Genomic DNA, 21,634 nt, shown 5'->3' with positions numbered 1-21,634 from the left:
GAGAACCAGTATTAATTCTTAAGGTTGCTTTATGCTTTTGCAATCATCGCTGAAAAGGCCCATATTTATAAGGATAAACAATTGAAGTTAAGTATATTCAAATCTTCTCAAAATATATCTAAACAAAAACAATTGCATTTTCAATGAAATTGAATTTTTTAGCATAGGTGCACTGAAAATTTCTATAATAACGATATGATTGCTTATTTTTAGTTTATCCATCGAAGATGTGTCAAATCGGTACTAGAATCTAGGAAGACAAATGATTAAACATAAACTATCGACATACTAGGAGTATTTGCATTTACTGAGAAACTATTTAAAATCCAAATCCATAATTCACTTACTAAAATATTAAAATTATGAGTTAACAGATTTAAGGTCAAGTAACAGTAAATGAACGCCGTCTAGCGGATTCCGCGAAATATTGCGACGTTTTGTACGAATTACGTCCCTTTGACCAGATTTTGCAATGTTAAAATTTCAATCGGCGACTGTTCAATGGGACAACGGTAAATCTGACGGAAAGTATGTAACTTCTAGGAGAATGAACTTGTTTGCTTAAATTGAAGAAATGCTTCAGGATTTTGAAAATGAATATGAAAACAGTCATGAAGACAATCTTCAAAACGAAAAACAGGTGTTTGAGTTTGGATATCTGCCGACCAGTTAAAGCAAGTGAGAAAACTGTTGATCACTGTTGCTCACCACTATTTCTACATAATTGTGATGAGGAAAACAGTGCGGTCTCGACAGTATATTGAACTCTGACACAAAATAGTACTTTTGATGTCATTGTTTACTTAAACTAACCAACAAATATGCAGAAATGAAACTTCTGGTGAAAGGGAAATATGTTTAGATCATTTTGAGTTAAAATTCACTTGTCTATGAGTTTGCGTTAAAAATTCAGGATTAATGCGCTACATAGTACACTAATTTAAGATTTCCAGAAAACCGGGAGTTATTTTGGTAGTACCTGTGTTTTCAAGATTAGAAATTTAATATAAGACTTTAAACATTGGTTGAAAATTGGCATGTAGAAAGGTGATACATGTACAATTCTGGTTTCCTTGAAGTAAAACTTAAGGTAAAATATTCAGATAGCTGTGAAAATTGCAAGATTCGGTTGAACAGATAGGGATTTTTAATTGGTGGTCTGACACCTTTATTTTCGTTTTCCTCCCAAAATAACCCAAACTGAATAATCATAAGAAAAGATGACAAATGCGACTATACCTATATAGAACACAGAGGCATGATGATTAATACATTGTAGAAGGAACGAAGGAAGAGAAGCGACACACAAAATTAGGTCTTCTCGTTTATTAGTATAGATACTCTAACTTTTCTTTTACAGTACTTTGTATATCCCCATCCCTGTTTCACTTTAATTATTGTCAGCTTATTCGAATATGTGCATGTTTTCTGGCACGTTTGAAATAAATGCAATTCATCTAATGTTTGAATGTAAATTTACACAATCATGTAATTATAAACATTTAGCATGTTTTAAAAACTGGAAGAAATGTTTATAAGTGTAACATACGGTATTTTTGGACAAGAAATCAATTTTTCTTACACTTTTAAAATTCAAATGAAGTAAAACAAGAAATCAATCTGGTTGACGCAACAATGACAATCTGTTACACAGAATAATAGTGGTGCATTTCTTTACAGTGGGTCTCAATCAACACTGATTTACAGAAATCTTGGTAAGAATTTAGTCTTAGATGCTTGATTTTTTGTATTAGTTGTTATTGGCTTTGAACAAGCTGTCAGTAACTGTGTGTAGGGGCGGATCCAGATGGGAGCGTAGAGGGCGTATTTAATCCAAAATTTCAAAAGTAAAATTACAAAATACTGAACTCCGAGGAAAATTCAAAACGGAAAGTCCCTAATCAAATGGCAAATTCAAATGATAAAACACATCAAACGAATGCATGGACAACAACTGTCATATTCCTGACTAGGTACAGGCATTTTTAAATGTAGAAAATGATGGATTGAACCTGGTTTTATAGCGCTAAACCTCTCACTTATATGACAGTCGCATCACAGTAGAGTGATTTGGTATGGTTGAGTTGATCAGTTCGTCGAAAAAATGTCACTCAGTCATTTTGAAATTCAAATTACAGGAACACATTTGCAATTCTAAGCATGAAACATCATGACACCTTCAAAGCGACAAAGGAGTGAGCAAGAACGTATTGACTTCTATTTCGCAATTTAACCAAAAAGAAAGTTATACTCTATTATAATCTCATGAAAAAAAGTTCCACATTAATTTTATTAACCTACGAAATTATAGCTTCAATTACATCTTTTATTGCGTCAACTTGTAGATTGTAGACAGTAAACCTGATGATTTCTATTTTTGTGTTTTTACTATTTTGCGTTCATGTACTTACAATATATTTTTGTTTGAATAAGTAATTGTTTTAGACATGTGTATTGATAATGAAAATACATGTATCATATTTTTTATAACGTATAATATCTGTTTAAAATGTTTCATAAAAGAGGGTCTGATTAGGGTTAAAGGAATACAGAATAATGGGCAAAAATTGCAGAATAAAAGGCACAAAAAAAAAAAGAAAAAAGAAAAAGAGCATAATGGGTGCCTAAATATAAAGAATAAAGAATATTGGAAATACAAAATAAAAATTAATGATAATTATCCAGATAAAAAGAATCTATCAATATACGAAACACATTATCATCGTGCATAATCAACACGAAGAACGTAGGAAATAATTAGCATGATAACTTGACGTAGTGTAATAAAAATAACGACGTCACGAATTTTGATGGTTTTTTTGCCAAAATGTTGAGTTTGCGTCGCTTCTACAGGGAAAACGAAGTCGGTGACCATATTTTTTTTTAACATCATCTAATTCGTAAGACAAAGAGGAAGAAAATGTTAATTTAAAAAAAAATTCTATGGAGCGGTTCACGTGATTTATACCGGAAACCGAAAATTGAAGAAGAAAAATACAGATTTCCCCTATATATTCAATGAAATTTAGTACCCTCTCGGACCATTTTTAAAATGATTTTTTCTCGAAAACGAAGTCGGTGACATGTACTTTTTTATACATTTTCTGATGTATATTTTCAATATCTAATCGAGTTCTAAATTTAAAAAAAAATCTATGGACTAGTTCATTTACTGATCCTTGACCTTAAGGTAAAACAAGGCGTAATTGATATTTGTTTGATACAAATAGATACGACGCTTACGTATATTTTTGTGTTTTTGTACAAATAAAGATTATGTTTCAAATTGCTCTATCATAAAAAAAGGAATATTAGATTTTTAAAATAGGTTAGTAGCATTGCTGCAATGGTTTATCAATAAACATTATGTCTCTGTTTATCCATATTCTAAATTAATTTAATATAAAAATTTGATTTACGTTGGTTGCTTAATATGTATTATACACAAATCAAAATGACGTGAATGTAAGCATCTATAGATCAACGTACAAGGGTAAACATGTTTGTCAGTGAAACCCTTCCATAACCGCTGATTTGGATGGGTTTACAGAATAGGAAATTAAAGGACAAGAGTACAGAAAAATTGGAGTAAAACGAAGAATAGAGAAAAATACTCAGAAAAGAACACATTAAGCACAAATAGAAAAGTAAATAATGGATGCTAAAATGTATAAAATACAGAGTTATGGGCCGAACAAAGATCAGAAAAATGGCATAAAAAGTTTAAGAATACAGAAAATCCTAACCAAAACAGTGATGCAACGTTAACATAGGCTCAAATTTAAAGGGGTCGACTCTTTAGATTAAAACGAAGCACACAAATATGCTCTTTTATATCGAATTCAACTCACAACTACATAGCTTAAGTTGGTTAATCCACTATTTTCTAGATAAGAACATGCCTGTGACAACGTCAGGAATATGAAAGTTGTTATCCATTTGTTTGGTGTGTTTGAACGTCTGATTTTGCCATTTGCCGTGAGACTTTTCGTTCAGAAATTTTCTCGGAGTTCAGTATAATTATCATTTTACTTTTTTATGTTTGTTACAATGTATCTTTGAAATCCTTAGCATTCGTTTATATATTTGAAAGGGAGATGACTACTCCGAGTTTTAGCTTTAATACTAGTACTTTAACTATACCTCAAAGTTAAATAAGAAAAATACCGAACACCAAGGAAAATTAAAAAAAGGTAATACTTTCTAAAATGGCAAAATTAAAAAATCAAATACATCAAATGAATGGACAAAAACCCTATCATATTCCTGATTTGGTACAGGCATTTCCTTAAGAGGACAATGAAGGGTTAAAGATTAAGACACAATTTATTAAATTCATTAAGTATTTTTTTTCAAATAGTTTTACGTTCGAGATATTTTGTAGAAGGGAAATTAGTAGCCGAGTATAAGTTGATATAAGCCTATATAGTAGCAGGGGTGTATAACTTTAGACACGGGTGGAATTTTACCTGTACGTTAGAACTATTCATAGGTCGACGCTTCACTATGACCGTTTGTATTTTGTGTTATTTTTATACGTATGTATATGTTTCACCTTCTTTAATTCAATTTTATCAAGGTAAATAGTTTTTTTTTATCTTAGTTTTGTTTGCCCAAAAAGGTATTGGACTTGGAGTGTAGGAATATTGTTAATCAAAACCTCTCATGTCCGTTTGCTTGTCTGAAATGTATAAACAAACAATTTTAACCTCTTAATGTTAAATTCGAAGTGTTTGTAGCATATTGCTTACTTGCTGTGTATTCATATATTCCATTGAAATTAAGTTCATCATGTCTTCACCTAACACTTTTACTATGTTAATGCTTATAGGCTTTTTTCATTGATTTGTGGCTGTTAGCGTTCATTAAGCAACGAAAATTGAATCAATAACGAACCTGGCATTTATCACATAATAAATGAAGATAATATTCATTATGTCACAATTTTTTGATATACCAATGATTCGTCATTTCATACCGGAAAGATAACTTTATGTGGAAATGTGCAACACGTTTAATTCCAGTTCAATTTCAGCTGATCAAGTGATGTTTCTAGGACAATCACTTGTACAAGTAGCCTCCCTAGTTATCTTTTTGGCAACAACGCTTCCACCTATTGAAAAAGACCCACTTGGTGTGTTTGATAGACCATTAGAAGATTGGTATGACTTCATTGTAGGTATGTTACTTTCTTTATAATAATAAAAATACAGTGTACTTTGTAATGTGGCATGCAACTTAACAAAACACTATTTAAGTTTATAAATGTAGTGAAGCACTTCTCATATGCTGTTTGTATGTGGAGGGGTACAGACGTAATATTTTCAGTGATGGCCAACCAAAACAGGCTTCTTATTATGGCGAAAAAAAATTATTTTAAAGTAAGCTCCTAAGTGTTGTGATATTACTACAATAGGTGGTGACCAACACGTAAATAAGCTGTTTATTTTATGATCGACGGGAAAATCACTAAAGATGAGAAAATATGATATATAAAGCTCTAACACTTTTCATAAAATAAAATGAAATGGAAATTGGTAAAAATATGACTTATTTGTGTTTTACAGTGGGAGCCGGATCTGCAGGAGGCATTGTTGCCACACGTTTGTCTGAAGGATATGATAAAGTCCTTCTATTAGAGGCTGGTGGGTCTCACATAGAGAACGACCTGACAAAGATACCATTATTATGGAGTGCTCTATCGAACAGCAATCTAGACTGGAAATACAAGACAATAGAGCAGAAGCATGCTCTCTTCGCATTTAAAGATGAGGTATATAACTGTTCTAAAAACACTTCTTCTGTATTATGAATTAAAAAAAGGAGATGTTGGGTTGCCGTTAAAGAGGCAGCAACCTAACGTTGACATTTACACAATACTTGCAAAGTTTGTCGACATATTCAATGTGTAAAATTTCATTAACATAAAACATACCAAAGATGTCAACCTTTATTACTCCCTATTGTTAATGACCTATTTAAAAAAAAATGTAACTTAAACATCATCTGGGGAAAACATTGCAAACACAATTGACAAGAGGGAAGGAAGAAGAAAAGGAGAAGTCAAAGGAATTGAAATTAGGGTTAGAAAAGTTGGGAAGGATTTTGCAGCGATGAACACCTCATGAAAAGTATTTCTGATAGTATTTCAGAAGGGAATATAAATCTTGGACTATGGTACCCACAGTACAAAATAGTCTTTTTCGAGAAGAATCTTTCATCACCACAACGTTATACACATGAGTGTGTCTTACTTTATTAGGTAACTAATTGGCCCCGAGGAAAATGTTTAGGTGGAACAGGAAGAATAAATGCAATGGGTCTAATCCGCGGAAATCCCAAAGATTTTGACACATGGGCGAAAGAGGGCGCTGTCGGATGGAGCTATAAGGATGTATTACCTTACTTCAAAAAGATGGAAAGTATTGATTTCAATTTACCAATGTATAGTAAAGGTAATTTTACTCTTTAACTAAATTTTTAAGTATTAACTCACCATTGATACCATGTTTAAAGAGTTGTATGCCTGACGCGCGGCTCCTATATAAAAGACTCATCTGTGACGCTCGAATAAAAAGGGGTGAAAAAAACAAACCAAAAAAAAGTACGAATTTTAAGTGTATCTTGGAACTAAAATTCCACAAGGTTTTTTCAAATACAGCTAAGTAATTTATTCCTGTGTTAAAAAAATCAATACTTTTTCGTAAAATTTAAAGTTTTAAAGACAGCTGATTCATACATGTTCCGCTGTACAGATGGTGTTCTCTCACTAAATAATTTGGTGAATATGTTGAACAAATCTATCCCAACGAGGTAGAGATAAACGATACTACAGATACAGTGAAGTCTGCCTTAATTTGACTTACTTCTAGAAACTTACAATGAATGTAGGTTGAAAACAAAACTTTACAACAAAAGAGATGACTTCAGCTTGCCAATTGCGAAAATCCTATTTTATGAAGCAACATTCCAGCAGCACCGGCAATCACAAAATATATGACCAAATTAATACGAAATGCTTGTTTTTTCTATCATGATTTCATTGATTAAGGAGAGCTGCTCACAAAGAAGCTATTAAACCAAGAGTTCCAAATTGTGAAGTTGAAATCATCTATTCGCAAATTTTACGGACGCCACCACGGTTTGGTCGACCGTTATGCAAAAACCGTTTCACAAATGATATCGTTTATGTTGTAACTAAAACCTACCCTTTCACGAATGTGACTTACCGTATTAGACAATTTACCGGATTTGTAATTACATAAGCAACATGTCGTGTGCCACATGTGGAGCATTATCTGTTTCCTCTTCCGGAGCAACTGAGACCAGCCCAGGTTTTGGTGGGGTTCGTGTTGCTTAGTCTTTAGTTTTATATGTTGTGTCTTATGTACTATTATTTGTCTGTTTGTCTTTTTTATTTTTAGCCATGGCGTTGTCAGTTTATTTTCAATCTATTAGTTTAACTGTCCATCTGGTATCTTTCATCTCTCTTTTATAGTTCGTGCCTTATCAATCATTTATGAAATCTCATGTTAAATTTATGCATTCAGAATTAACAGTTTTAGCTATGTGATTCAATTCTTACGAATAAGCCTGTTAGTCACATGACATAATATTAGAAAAAAGGTAGGATGCAAATCGTGACGCTTATAATGATTAAAGTTCTAAATTATTCTATGTATCACTGTGATTATATAAAACAATTGAACCTGATTGTACTTTTAGAGAAGCAGACTAAATTTATGAGTTTGACTGTCCCTCTGGTATCTTTCGCCTCTATTTCAACAATTGTTGGGACAATATTAAACAGGTCTGATCACACAAAAACCGTAACGATTTTGACCAAATACCAAGCTAGTTATAAAATGATAAAGATGGTATCTCTTCAACTTTGTACTTGTTTGACTTTTAACTGTTTCTGATATGAGCGTAACTGATGAGTCTTCTGTAGGCGAAACGCGGGTCTGTTGTATTAAATTATTTCTGGTACCTTCGATAACTATCGAAGGTAAAATTGAAAGTTTAGGTAAAATTTATTTATTAATTGAAATGAACTATACACAAATGCAGTTTAAAAATATGAGAAAATGTATGTAATTAAAATAAATAACACAAAATGAATGCAATAAATTGTAGGAAATAAACAAACGCAATATCATACAAAAGGAGGAAAAGTTAGAATCTCATATGGTTGCAAGAAAAAACCAGGTGAGCAACTTAATATTATCTTTTGTCAATCCAAATGTCTTAATAAAAATCTGTCTAAAAATCTCATTTTTTTTTTATCAAATCTAATATTACGTTTTATAGATCTACGTGGACAGAATTGACAATTGCAAAGTCCTCAAATAAGATATCAAAATCTACGACAATTTTTACTTTCTTTTTATAGATCTACGTTTACGGAATTGACCATTGTCATTTGTTAAGACAGAAGTTGTTGTTTGTTGACGTGCTTCATAATTGTTCTCGTTTCTCTTTTTTATATAGATTAGACTGTTGGTTTTTCCTTTTAAATGGTTTTACGCATGTCATGTTTTGGGCTCTTTATAACTTGTTGTTCGGTTTAAGCCGAGGCTCCGTGTAGGAGATAGTACATTGACCTTTACCGGTTTTCTTTTACAAGTTGTGACTTTGATGACCAAGATGTCTCATTGGCACTCATACCACATCTTCTTCTATAGATATAATTAGATATCAAATCTGATATTTCTAACTTTCATTTTATATATCTACGAGGACAGAATGGACCATTGACAATTTTCAGGACCTATAATAAGATATCAAATCTAAGCCTATTTCTAACTTTCATTTTATAGATCTACGAGGACGGGATGGACCATTGACAATAGTTGAGTCCAGAATGACAACGTTGGAATATTTTCATGAACAGGCCGCTCAGGAATTAGGATACAATAGAATAGACTGCAATAGTGAAACTCAACTGGGTATTTTTGTTTATCTCTACTTGCTGCTTACGTAATTATATTGAAATAATTTATTCCTTTATCTTTTTTTCTTAATATGTCATGCCGACATTATCATTTTTTTTATAATCCAAAATACAACAATAAGTATAAATCACAATTCATTAAACGCTTGCTGTCAAATCTTTCAATTTCATATAATACTGATCGACATTTCGTAATAGTATATTGAATATTTCAGTCAGTGTATAGAAAGTAGTATTGAAATGTAGTTACTTTTGAACAATCAAAATATATAACGCATTAAGTACAGGATTTTAAGAAATTATCAATAATTTTAATAAACACATTGCCATATTTCCAAAAAGACAAGCTAAAACTTAAAAAATAAAATATGGCATTTGTTGTGGCATTTTTGTTTTAATTGTAAATTGTTGTAACTTTATAGGTTTCTGTAGAATTCAAGTTAATGTTAAGAAAGGAGAGAGGTGTGACACAGCATCCTGCTACTTAAGACCAGCTCTAGGGAGACCAAATTTGCAAGTTCATTTAAACAGCTATGTGTCAAAGGTATTTATGGAATTACCACAAGTAATACCGGGTATATTAGAAGAAAGACAGATGATGAATAGTGAGCAATATTTTATCATTCATTGTATGAAGGGAACACTCTTATACATTTTACAGTTATCATTGATTATAAAATTTAAACTACCACATTCAAATCTTCTATTTGCTGTATAATTGTATGTATCTAAGATAGCTGACTCATCACAATTATGTCTGTCTGTTTTGTTCACACATCATTGTCAATATTATGGAATTTTATGCAACTGTTATACAAGTGAGAGGTTTAGCTAGTTATAAAACTAGATTTAATCCATCATTATCTACATAAGAAAAAATTTGTACCAAGATAGGAATATAACAGTTGTTATCCATTCGTTAGACGTGTTTTAGTTTTTAATTTTGACATTTGTTTCTGAATTTTTCGTTTAAAATTTTCATATGAGATTAATATTTTTGTTATTCTACAGATTGTCCAAAAGGACAGGTTTCCTGTTCTTTTGATTCTGCCTTATTGTATTCTGATATTTCTCTTTCTCAACCGTGAAATTACTTTTACAAGACGTAATGTTCTTTTGCCCTGCCAAAAAATCAAATAAAAAACAACTAAACGACCCGCCTTGTTCATTGTGTCAATAGTAATGTATGCATGACTTCATAAGCGCGACGAAATTGACAAGTTATGCCTTAAACATACGGCTTTAGGCGAAATTAGATATGAAACTAAGTCTGAGAAAAAGGCAACAATAGTATACCGCTGGTCAAAAGTAAAAGATATATTAAACCAAATAAATCTAGGAAACAAACTAAAACTGATGGAAACAAATCAATTTAAAGTGGAAAACAAAAGAACACCAGAAACATTGAACTACAATAAAGTCAAACGCCAACATATCAACATGATTTGTCTTCTTAATGGTAATAACCTAATGATATATATTTAAGAGTTGAATGCTTCTGTTTATAATTGTAATGTGGTGAAAAATCGATGCCCGAAGCACACGCGGAAGACATTGACACGATCATTGTCATAGCTTTAGTTTTCCATACTGAAATACAATTTGATATCGAAGTGCCTTATGATTGTTGTCAGCAAATGAAAATTACGGATTATTATATGATATACATTTAATATTTTATACTTATTGACTGTGTATTAGTGGAATAGTAAGTTCATTATCCCTGAGGTGCAACTATTGTCCTGATGTAGCATATTAATCTATTGCAATAAAAATTCATAATTTCAAATCAAATTTGTAGATTTAGCTAACTAAGTCCTTATATTTGTATAAAATAACATTCGTTTATAGTGGAACATTGTTTTAACAATGAATTAGCTGCAATCAAAATTTGCTTGCTAGTCCCTCTCTGTGATCACTAATAGATAACTCTGACTCATTTCCCAATCAATCTATCATGAAGGGAAGTAATTTCATGCACGTTTTAATCATAGTTTATTTTAAAAATAAAAAAAATCTTTATATTGGTATGTAAAAATTTTATGCGTTTCAAATTTATGAAATTATATTCGTACATCAATTGTTTTGATACATCAATAACATTAATAACAAAAACTGAAATATATTGCATTGATTCATTTTGTAATTATTCAAAATTATATCAGAAACCTAAACATAATTATAAAAAAAATGAACCTGTTAAGGGGAGACAATTCTCGTATAACTTTTTCGAATTGACACATAATACCACGGAATGTCACTCATCATACAAATGGCACATCCATATAATAAATTAACTGCGCAATCGCGCTCCACCTTCAATGATGATTCTGAATTATAAATATAACCAAAAGTTGTTAATCTATAGATAGTGAAGACTAATGAAAGCTAACCCACTGTAAAAATATTTTTTTGCACTATTTTAAAACTTCCTCAGGAAAGTTCTCTAGCCACTTGACTTTCATAGCTCAAAATTAACGTTTTTACAGAATATTTGAATAAAGTAGTTACAGATTATTCGCTTCTCACAGTGTAAGACGCAATAAAAACCGTATGCTTGCACAATCTTACCGAAATACGGATTTAATTAAGTCCTAAACATTTTGACATTTCTTCGTATATTGTTATCGAAAACCGGTTTAAACAAATCACACGTACGTGTTAAGATCCGACTAAATACCTATTTCCCGATATGGTCAGGTAAAATTGCTACCTGATGGTTAGCAGAGGGAACAATAAACTAACTATTCCACGAATATCCAGTGAGTAAGTGTTTTTTGTATCGAAAAAGATAATAGACAATAAATGGCGGTGATAAATCGACTATCGAAATTAAAAAAAACTGAAATCGAATCATAACATGTACTTCATAGATAGTCTGAAATGCTAAGGCTACGACTTGCACTGATGTCAACCCTAGATAGATTAGGTAAAACGAGACGTCACGTCGTTACTCCCACGGTATTTTCAAAAATCATCAAATTACGTAGCTGCATTGGAAATTCACCAATATTTTATGACGCTTCCTGTGAAAAAGTTTCATAGAGGTCCAATAGTCTGAAACTATTGACAGGTCCAATAGTTTAGTGCTTGAAATTTAAAAAAAATTTAGTCAAAATATTATGTACTTATTTTATATAGAAACTGATAATAAAACTATATATACATAACTATATATACATGTAGATACTGTTCGACGGAAACGTTGCTCGAGGAGTAGAATTTTCTAAAGATGGCGTTTTGTACAAAGTATATGCAAGAAAGGAAATCATTCTGTCAGCAGGTGTTGTTCATTCACCAAAAATACTCTTATCTTCCGGAATAGGACCAAAACACCACCTGAATGATATCAGGGTATGTATTTCTAAAGTACTGAAGTCAGTTACATATTGTAGAAATACCCAATTTATTTCACTTTGTTTTATCTATTTTACTCTAGTAAAAAAATAAGAGATTATATTTGAATTAAATACTTACAGTTCTACTTTTTGCAGTGTGTCAAAATGTTTTCGAAATGTATTGCAAATCTTTGAAATATACTCAAATATGCACGAAAACAGATTATCCAGACACTCAAGGCAGGGATCACCTAGTTGAAATGTGCACATTACCAGAAATTCCAGTAATTGATGACTTTGTTGAAATGTGATATACTAGACGTTCCAACTTAAAGGATTATTTTGTTTTGAATTTTCAAAACACTTTATTGATTTCACTTTACAAAGGTAATTCGAGCGCTAGTGATGGGTCAGTGTAAACAAATCGCACGTCTGTTGTAAAAAATATATAAGATTGATATATTTGTTGATATTTTACCGTTTTGTACTACTAGTATTTACTTATTTTGCTATAACCTATCTTTCTAAGTTATAATTTTTCTGATTCCATGTTAGATTCCAGTTGTTGCAGATTTGCCTGTTGGTGAAAATCTTCAAGACCAGATGGCAATGCACTTTCAGATTGCAATAAACATGAGTTTGGCTACAACTTCTCAGAAGATAGCAGACACAGAAAACATTCTTCAATATTTATTCTACAGAGAAGGTCAATTTATATTTTTGATAAACACAAAAAAAAATCAGAACGCTATACTGATTACTTTCTAACTGTTGATTTTTGCAAAAAGTAATTTTTTAAAACAATAGTGTTGTCTGTTTTTGCTTGTAAGGTTATTATACATCTCAATTTTATTTTATTTGTCAGTTTATTTGAGTGTCTGTATTAAGGACCGTTCTTGAATGATTACCCTTTACCTTCTATGATTGCAACAGTTCATATACTATCAGGACCTAACTCTGGATACATAGTGTGACGTGTAAATATGGAGAAGTGGTATGATCGCATGATTAATATGAGACAATTATCCACATAAGACCGAAATGACGGAAAGGAGGAAATTTCTACATGTCAATGTTAAGTCTTCCACACAATATTAAGTCTTCCACCAGGTACAAATCAATGCCGTATAGACTGCTACGAAAGACCTTGGTCAAACTAAATGTTAAACCTTTCTTAAAAGGCAACCAGGAACCTGATTTGCAATTTGATAATCAATTACAAAAAAGGAATCTTCGTGAAAATCTGCTTTTAATGATGTACTTAGGTGAGGTTTTGGAATTTGTGTCAGATGTTCGGACTCCTTGATGTTTTTCCATACGATACAAGGTAAATAATTTTGCCACATAACACCTAGTTATCTGTTATTACCAGACTTTATAGCTCATAAATGGTCATCTGACAAAATTAAAGCAGATTATATTTATGTTCTTTTTTTTGGATTCGAGACCCAAATAATACCAATGTATGCAAATATAAGGTAAAAGTCCGAGTCAGCAAATGAAATATTTCGAAAAGAGCTCAATGACCTATCAATAGTTTTAGCGCATTTCGCTCCTTAACTGATACTCTTCCAGCTTATAGTATCAAATGTAAATTCTTCATTTATTTTATATCACCTAAGATCACCTAAGTACATCCTTAAGTAATATACAGTGTTTATTTATTCACAGAAGTAATTCTCGTGGAAAACTATTTCATTTTTCTCATTTAATTGTAATATTTTTCAGGTATATATGCTCAAATTGGGGTAGATGGGATGATATTTATCAATCTCGATCAGAACAATGACGCACCTCCTGATATACAGTTGATATTTCTCGGCTTGGCTTACGAGAAAGGTTTTCTTGACGGGTTTTCCTACAAAGAAGAAGTAAGTTCACACCAGGGTTATGCGGATGTATTACTTATAATAATTCGAAAAGGCTAACAAGTTCTGGAATATTTAGAGATTTCTTTTTCGCTCAATATACTTTGATACGTGTAAAGTTGAACTGTTATTCAGTCATTGCTTCTGATGTGTTGTTTTGCAATACCGTTTTTTTCTTAGCATTGCATTTTGTTTTATTATGATGTCACTGTAAGAAATTTATTATGCATAAAAGCTATGTATATAATGGTATTTTTCGTACCTGAATTTACGCCCCATTATAATATTGAACAAACTACAGGATAGACAATACCTATATAAAAATTCGTAAGGGTCCCGCGGAACTCAGTGTCTCGCCTACTTTTGCTGTAACTCCCAGGCTCAACAAAAACGAGGAAATAATCAATAAAAATATTCCTCTTGATACTATCTTTTGATTGTAAGAAGCTTCTGTCCAAGTTTGGTAAAAAATTCAGGATAGTTTATAAATAGAATAAATGTTTTAAATCGAATAAATGTTTTAAAAACTTTAACTGCAGACTGTATATAATGTTAACTGTAAGAAAAACTAAGTCCATTTAAAAGTAAAATTCAGATACACAGGTAACAAATATTAACAAAATTTCCCTTCTAGATACTAGCTTTTGATCACAAACAAGCTTCTGTCCAAATAAAGGCAACAGTAGTATACCGCTGTTCAAATAGATATAGGAAGATGTGGAAAACTCATAAATCCATGGACAAAAAACAAAATCGGGGTAACAAATTAAAACCGAGGGAAACGCATTAAATATAAGAGGAGAACAATGACACAACACCGAAACGCAACACACACAGAAACGGACCAAGCATCAGACAAAACACCACGAGAATAACAAATATAACATCAAAACCAAATACATGAATTTGGGATAGACAAGTACCGTGCCACGTCTTATCTCAATATTTCAAAAATAATAGAAAACACAAACGACTCAACGTTAAAATGCAACACACAAGTTTGGTACAAATTTAAAATAGTATAAGAAAGTAATTAAATTAAAAAAAAATTTGACCACAGAGTGAATGTGTTGTATCCTTGCAGAAAACCTAAGTCCATTTAAAAGTGTAATACGGAAAAATGGATTTATTTTTTTACAAAATTTACTTCTGGATACTATCTTATGATCATAAACAAGCTTCTGTCCATGTTTGGTACAAACCCAGGATAGTTAAAGAAAGTTATTCAAATTTTAAAAACTTTAACCACAGAGTGAATGTAATGTTTCCCTGCAGAAAAAAACTAAGTCCATTTATAAGTAAAATACAGAAAAAATGGAATTTTATTTTTGCAAACTTTACTTCTGGATACTATCTTATGATCATAAACAAGCTTCTGTCCAAGTTTGGTAGAAATCCAGTATAGTTTAAGAAAGTTATTAAATTTTCAAAAACTTTAACAACGGAATGAAGGATCGCTTAGTCTCGCTTTTTCGACTAAAGTCGAAGGCTCGACAACAATAGGATTTTGTGGTATAATAACCCATGGGACAACTCTCTAAAACAGAGACAGAAATTAACATCCATAGGTCTACATACGACCGTCAGCAAAGAGCTTAATTATTATAATTTTGCTCATTCCTTGAATGTTATAAAAACATTTCTATAATCAAAGTCATGTAATATGGTATCTTCTCCGCCAAAAAGCTATATTTATACATGATGTTTGAATTTAAGATAATATTTCACGAGATCTTATTTTCATATAGATATTATAAGAGCCTCCACATAATCGAATGAATATTCAACATATTTAATTAAATATAAAAACGACATGTAAAAAGAAAAATAACTAAAATATCGAACTTTAAGCAGAGGAGACAAGTCTTGACTAAATGCTAAAAATCCTTATAAACTGTCGTCTAAGAAAATGCTACTTATGTACTAATAGAATTCAATTTTAAAACTACATAATTTATATGTAATATAGTAAAAATACCGAACACCAAGGAAAATTCAACAAGAACGTGTCCAAAGTACACGAATGCCCCACTCGCACTATCATTTTCCATGTTCAATGGACCATGAAATTGGATAAAAAATATAATAAGGCATTAAAATTAGAAAGATTATATCATAAGGAACATGTGTGCTAAGTTTCAAGTTGATTGGACTTCAACTTTATCAAAAACTACCTTGACCAAAAACTTTAACCTGAAACATGCACTTTCATTTTCTATGTTCAGTGGACCGTGAAATTGGGGTCAAAAGTTTAATTTGGTTTAAAAATGAGAAGAATCATATCATAAGGAACATGTGTACTAAGTTTCAAGTTGATTGGACTTCAACTTCATCAAAAACTACCTTGACCAAATACTTTAACCTGAAGCGGGACAGACGAACGAACGGACAGACGAACGAACAGACAGACAGACAGACGGACGGACGAACGAACGGACAGACGGACGAACGGACGCACAGACCAGAACACATAATGCCCCTCTACTATCGTAGGTGGGGCATAACAATGAAAGTTCATTAGCAAAGGCAAAATCGAAAGCCAAAAATATTTAAAAGAATGGAAACCAACTGTTATAACCCGAACTTGGTAAAGAATCTCCTAAAGATAAAAATTGTGAATTTAACCCTGTTTTTCATCTAGCTAAACCTCTCACTTAAATGTCAACTACTTAGAATGTAAAATACTTTGTCTAGCATTTGGTAAAATTTGAAATTCATCATTCTGTTGATTCGAGAGTCAATGATGAGTATTTTGTAGAAGTAACACACGTCTGATGTACAAAATGTTAACCTGGTATCTATACTGAGTTAAAACCAATGGATCAATACAATTGCTGGTGTAGGTATTCTCTCCTATGGTATCACCAGGCTGGTGGTTAGCATGTGTTGACATTAAGTATCATTATTATGATCATGATTATAAATTTAGATATTTACAAAACTTGGAAATTTACTAACCCAGGGAGAAATAAAACTTGGTTGTATTGTAATGAGCTTCAACCACGTACTTAATTTGGTCTATAACGTTCGTGATTCTATCGTCACTAACGGGTATTTTTCATTGATATGGTTATAATTAAAAATTTACTGTTTACAAATTTTTGAATTTTTTGAAATACTAAGGTTTTTCTACCTCAGGCATAGATTACCGTAGCTGTATTTGGCAAAACTTTAAGAATTTTTGTTTTCAATGCTCTTCAACTTCGTACTTTATTTGGCCTTTTTAACTTTTTGAGATTCGAGCGTCACTGATGAGTCTTTTGTAGACGAAACGTGCGTCTGGCGTATATACTAAATTTAGTCCTGGTATCTATGATGAGTTAATTGTAAATGTTTAGCTTATTTGACAAACACATTTGTAAACCTGGCATCAATGGTGAGTTTATTTACAATTTAGGTAAAAGAAGAGCTAGCTAATAGAACAGATCCTAATAGTTTTGTGGTTATTGTGAACTTGCTGAATGCAAAAAGTAGAGGAAAAATTACACTGTCAACAACATGTCCGTCGTGCAAACCTGTTATTGATCCAATGTATCTTTCTGATTCAGATGATGTTGAGAGATTTGTCAAAGGTATATTAAGATTAAGCAAAGTTAAAAACAACCCTGTTTAGTTTTGTTTGTAAGAATAATCAAAGGTATATAAACAAGATATATCTACAGAATATATATATGATTGTTGAGCGAACTAACTGGTAAATTGATATCCTAATTATTATCGAAATTTCTATAACCAATAATTTATCAAGGATGTCAATTATATTTAAGTTATTTGAATAATATCCTAAAACGGTAATGGGCTAACAAATATGACAAAGACAAAAAAAACCCACTTCATTTGAACTCCCAAATGATCACATTTGAAAAAGGCAAATTCAAAACGGTAAGTTAATAATCAAATGACAAAATCAAAGTCCAAACACATCAAACGAGTGGATAACAACTGTGTTATTTCTAACTAAGTACGAAATGAATAGATAGAAAATAACATAAATAAACTGTTATCACAGAGATATGTCTCGCCTTTTTTGTAATTTTGATAATGCAGATGTTGAAATAAAAAAAGCAATACTTTAACATGTAAGTTATGCAAATAACCAAAGTCGATGAACTCTGATTGGAGTTACATGGCTTAACAATCTTCATGGAAATGAGATATGCCAAAACTAATACAACTGCATAAAAAATACAATTGACTTCTAATAAGTCGTTCCTTTAAACAAACTTAAACACAAACATTAACTTATAAACTATATGAAAGTTTCAAAGTCAATGAACCATGATGAGGGGTGAGGCTATATTAACCCCATTGAAACAATACTTGCAAATGCCAATATAGTTGCATACCAAATATCATTATTTAACATTATCAGTTCATCTGTATCACACACTAATACATGTAAATTAAGAAAAAGTTTCAAGTCAGTCAATAAACCAGACTGAGGGGACAGGGCCAAATATTCTCCATGTTAATGAGGTGTGCTGATGTTTATATAACTGAATACCAATTAACATTTGCCTACCACTAGTGGTTCCCCATAAACTGAGAGACAAACACCGACCACTGCCATTTGAAGAGTATCAGTCGAAATTAAAATACTACAAAGTGAATTTCTAACGAGGGGCGATTCATTTACATGAATGGTCTTTCTATTAGAATCGACTTCAGTTTAAATGGATATGTCTAAATATACCGCAGGAATTCGATTTTTGCAAAAACTTCAAGAAACTAAGTCATGGAAGAGCATTGGAGCCAAGTTGATACGATATGACACACCTGGCCATTGCAGTGAAGAAGAATATGATAAGGACGATTATTGGCGATGTATGGTTCGCCATTTTGCCAATCAAGCCAACCATCAAACAAGCTCCTGCAGAATGGGATCATATGGAGATGTAACTGCTGTTGTAGACCCTCAACTCAGGTATAGAAAACATGTAAAGTTGTTTTTGTTTAATTTGTTTTCATCAGTGGACATCATTTGCTTGTACATGAATGTGTTTTTTGTTTCTTACATATTTATATACACGACTGCAACATGCCTCTGTTTTCACTTTGCATGATTCGTATACCAGTAAGTCCATAACATCATCCACGTAGAAAATATATAATATCTATAGAATAAAACCTTACCTGATTTGTTATGGCTTCAAATATTTAATTTCCTAACTAATAATTTATTATTAAAAAAGTATTACGCGTGAGGGGATTGCAATCGTGTCAGTACCGATGCTTTTATCACCCAAGAAACAATCGAGGATTTACAGCAAACAGCACTGCTAGTAACTCACACAGTCCCACTATTATTATTAATTAAATATCTCTATTATTATCGGCCTTAAATGTCGTACTGTGACCTATAGCTGTGAATTACTGTGTCATGGTTTCTTGTAAACAGTTGTCTCATTGGAAATCATGCCAAATCTTCTTTTTCCTATATTTAACACGGAGCTTTGTCTCAAACTAAACAACAAGCTATAAAGGACTTCAAAATGACTAGTGTAAAACATGTCAAATAAATGGTCTTATAAAGCTTGTCTTTGAATTTTGAATATTTTTTTTTACATCCTTACCAATAGTTCATACCCTATTTTTTATAATATTGAATGAAATTTATCTATCTTTGTGAATCATCTGTAAATTCTGACGAATTTTGGAGTCACAACGGTTGATGGTATTTAATAATCGTGTTTCAACTCCAACACTTTAGATTTTACTTATTCCAAAAAGCAAGACCTTCCTCAATAATTATGTAATGCCATTGAAAGGTAGTCGTGTTTGTTTAATAGCGAGTGAAAAGGTTTGGGGAAAAGATAAGTTAACCCTTTTCTCGTAGTGTTAAGCAACGCAATCAATTATTACATGGTCAACACTTCTTATGTTTATTTATGATCACATGGATGATTGCATGGTCAATTCTTCTTCTGTTTATTTATGATCGCATGGATCATTGTTTCACGAATCTGAGAGTCTTTAAACTGCTGGGTGAAAAACGCAGTCAGTTAAAGGACATTTTTTTATAGTGACCTATATATTTTCAATATATTCCTACATGGTTTAAATATAAAGGTAAATGAAATTTTTGGTACTTAACATTTGTAGTTTTTGTCTTGATTCAACTTTTTAGTATATTTTTTTAGGATATTATTTTCATCTGATGCAGAAAATGTGTACTGTAAACGCTATTGTATTTTGTTTTAGGGTTAAAGGTATAAAGAGACTGAGAGTAGTAGATGCATCAGTAATGAGAAATAATCCGTCGGGCAACACTAATGCTCCGACTATGATGATAGCCGAAAAGGCAGCTGATTTAATTAAACATAGCTATTATTGACTTATGTCGTCAACAATAGATAACTTATAAAGTTTTATCTTGTTTAGTTTTAACAATTCACCAAGTAAACTATTTTGACAGCATTATAATTATCTAATTAGTTATCAAAAGTACCAGGATTATAATTTAGTACGCCAGACGCGCGTTTCGTCTACATAAGACTCATCAGTGACGCGCATATCAAAATAGTTATAAAGCCAAACAAGTACAAAGTTGAAGAGCATTGAGGATCCAAAATTCAAAAACGTTGTGCCAAATACGGCTACGGTAATCTTTGCCCGGGATAAAAAAAAATCATTAGTTTTTTGAAAAATTCAAAGTTTTGCTAACAGGAAATTTATAAAAATGACCACGTATTATTAGTATAGTTCTTTACAGAAATAATTGTCTTAATTTTACAGTTTTTTTTTTGTTTACGTACTTTATTAACCCCTGATCAAGACTCAAAGCAGCATCATTGCCGAACTCATAAGGCAGCAACCAATTGATTTTTCAATATTTAACACTATAATGTATGGGGAAACTCTTGATTCAGAATATTTTTTTTATCATCTGTATTACCATTTTTTTTTTATCAAATTGGGGATCGGAATATTTCCATTCCAATCCCCCCCCTTTCTGAAGTCAAATGGTTGTTCCCTTACCGCTAGAAAAATTTTCCAAAAATTTTGAAATCAGTTCTACGTAATGAACATTTAAATGACATATAGTTTACAGGTGGGAACAAATCTAATGTACAGGTAGCTAAACAAGGTGTATAGATGTGAACAAATGTAATGTGAAACCAGTGTACACTACACTAAACTAATTGTAAACATGTTTACTCTACACGGCGTTTGGTGTTTTATGTAATTTCACATGTTTCATCTTAAAAAATCAAATTTCACGTAAACAGTATTTCTTCTCCAAGGAGTATTTGGTAAAGGAATAGGGTAACGTTTTTTTTATATTTATTTTACGTGTTATTTAACGGAACTGAGATACTAGACAAACATATCATTTATCTCACACTTTTTTTAGTCATGCATTTTTGCGTGAATCGTATTTTGAGTAAAGACCAGTGGCGAATATTGCTGTGTACGTCAAGTCGATTCGGGAAGACCTTTTTAAATGAAATAGGCAGCAACTATTTACTTCATTT

At 31.6% G+C, this 21,634-nt stretch overlaps 1 protein-coding gene across 1 annotated transcript; it reads left to right on the top strand.

Moving 5' to 3' along the window:
* Window positions 1–5,001: 5,001 nt before the first annotated feature.
* On the top strand, window positions 5,002–20,493 carry LOC134727408 (glucose dehydrogenase [FAD, quinone]-like). The gene is made up of 12 exons (XM_063591790.1): window positions 5,002–5,179; window positions 5,568–5,773; window positions 6,263–6,455; window positions 8,137–8,208; window positions 8,820–8,948; window positions 9,376–9,497; window positions 12,140–12,307; window positions 12,847–12,997; window positions 14,020–14,162; window positions 17,557–17,731; window positions 18,858–19,083; window positions 20,361–20,493. Exons 1-12 carry the CDS (start codon window positions 5,002–5,004, stop codon window positions 20,491–20,493), a joined length of 1,896 nt encoding a protein of 631 aa, XP_063447860.1.
* The last annotated feature ends 1,141 nt before the right edge of the window (window positions 20,494–21,634 follow it).

This window comes from Mytilus trossulus, chromosome 8, assembly GCF_036588685.1.
Source record: "Mytilus trossulus isolate FHL-02 chromosome 8, PNRI_Mtr1.1.1.hap1, whole genome shotgun sequence".
Taxonomy (NCBI): domain Eukaryota; kingdom Metazoa; phylum Mollusca; class Bivalvia; order Mytilida; family Mytilidae; genus Mytilus; species Mytilus trossulus.
The sequence above is the reverse complement of the archived record's forward strand: the minus strand, read 5'-3'. Positions and strand labels throughout refer to the sequence as shown.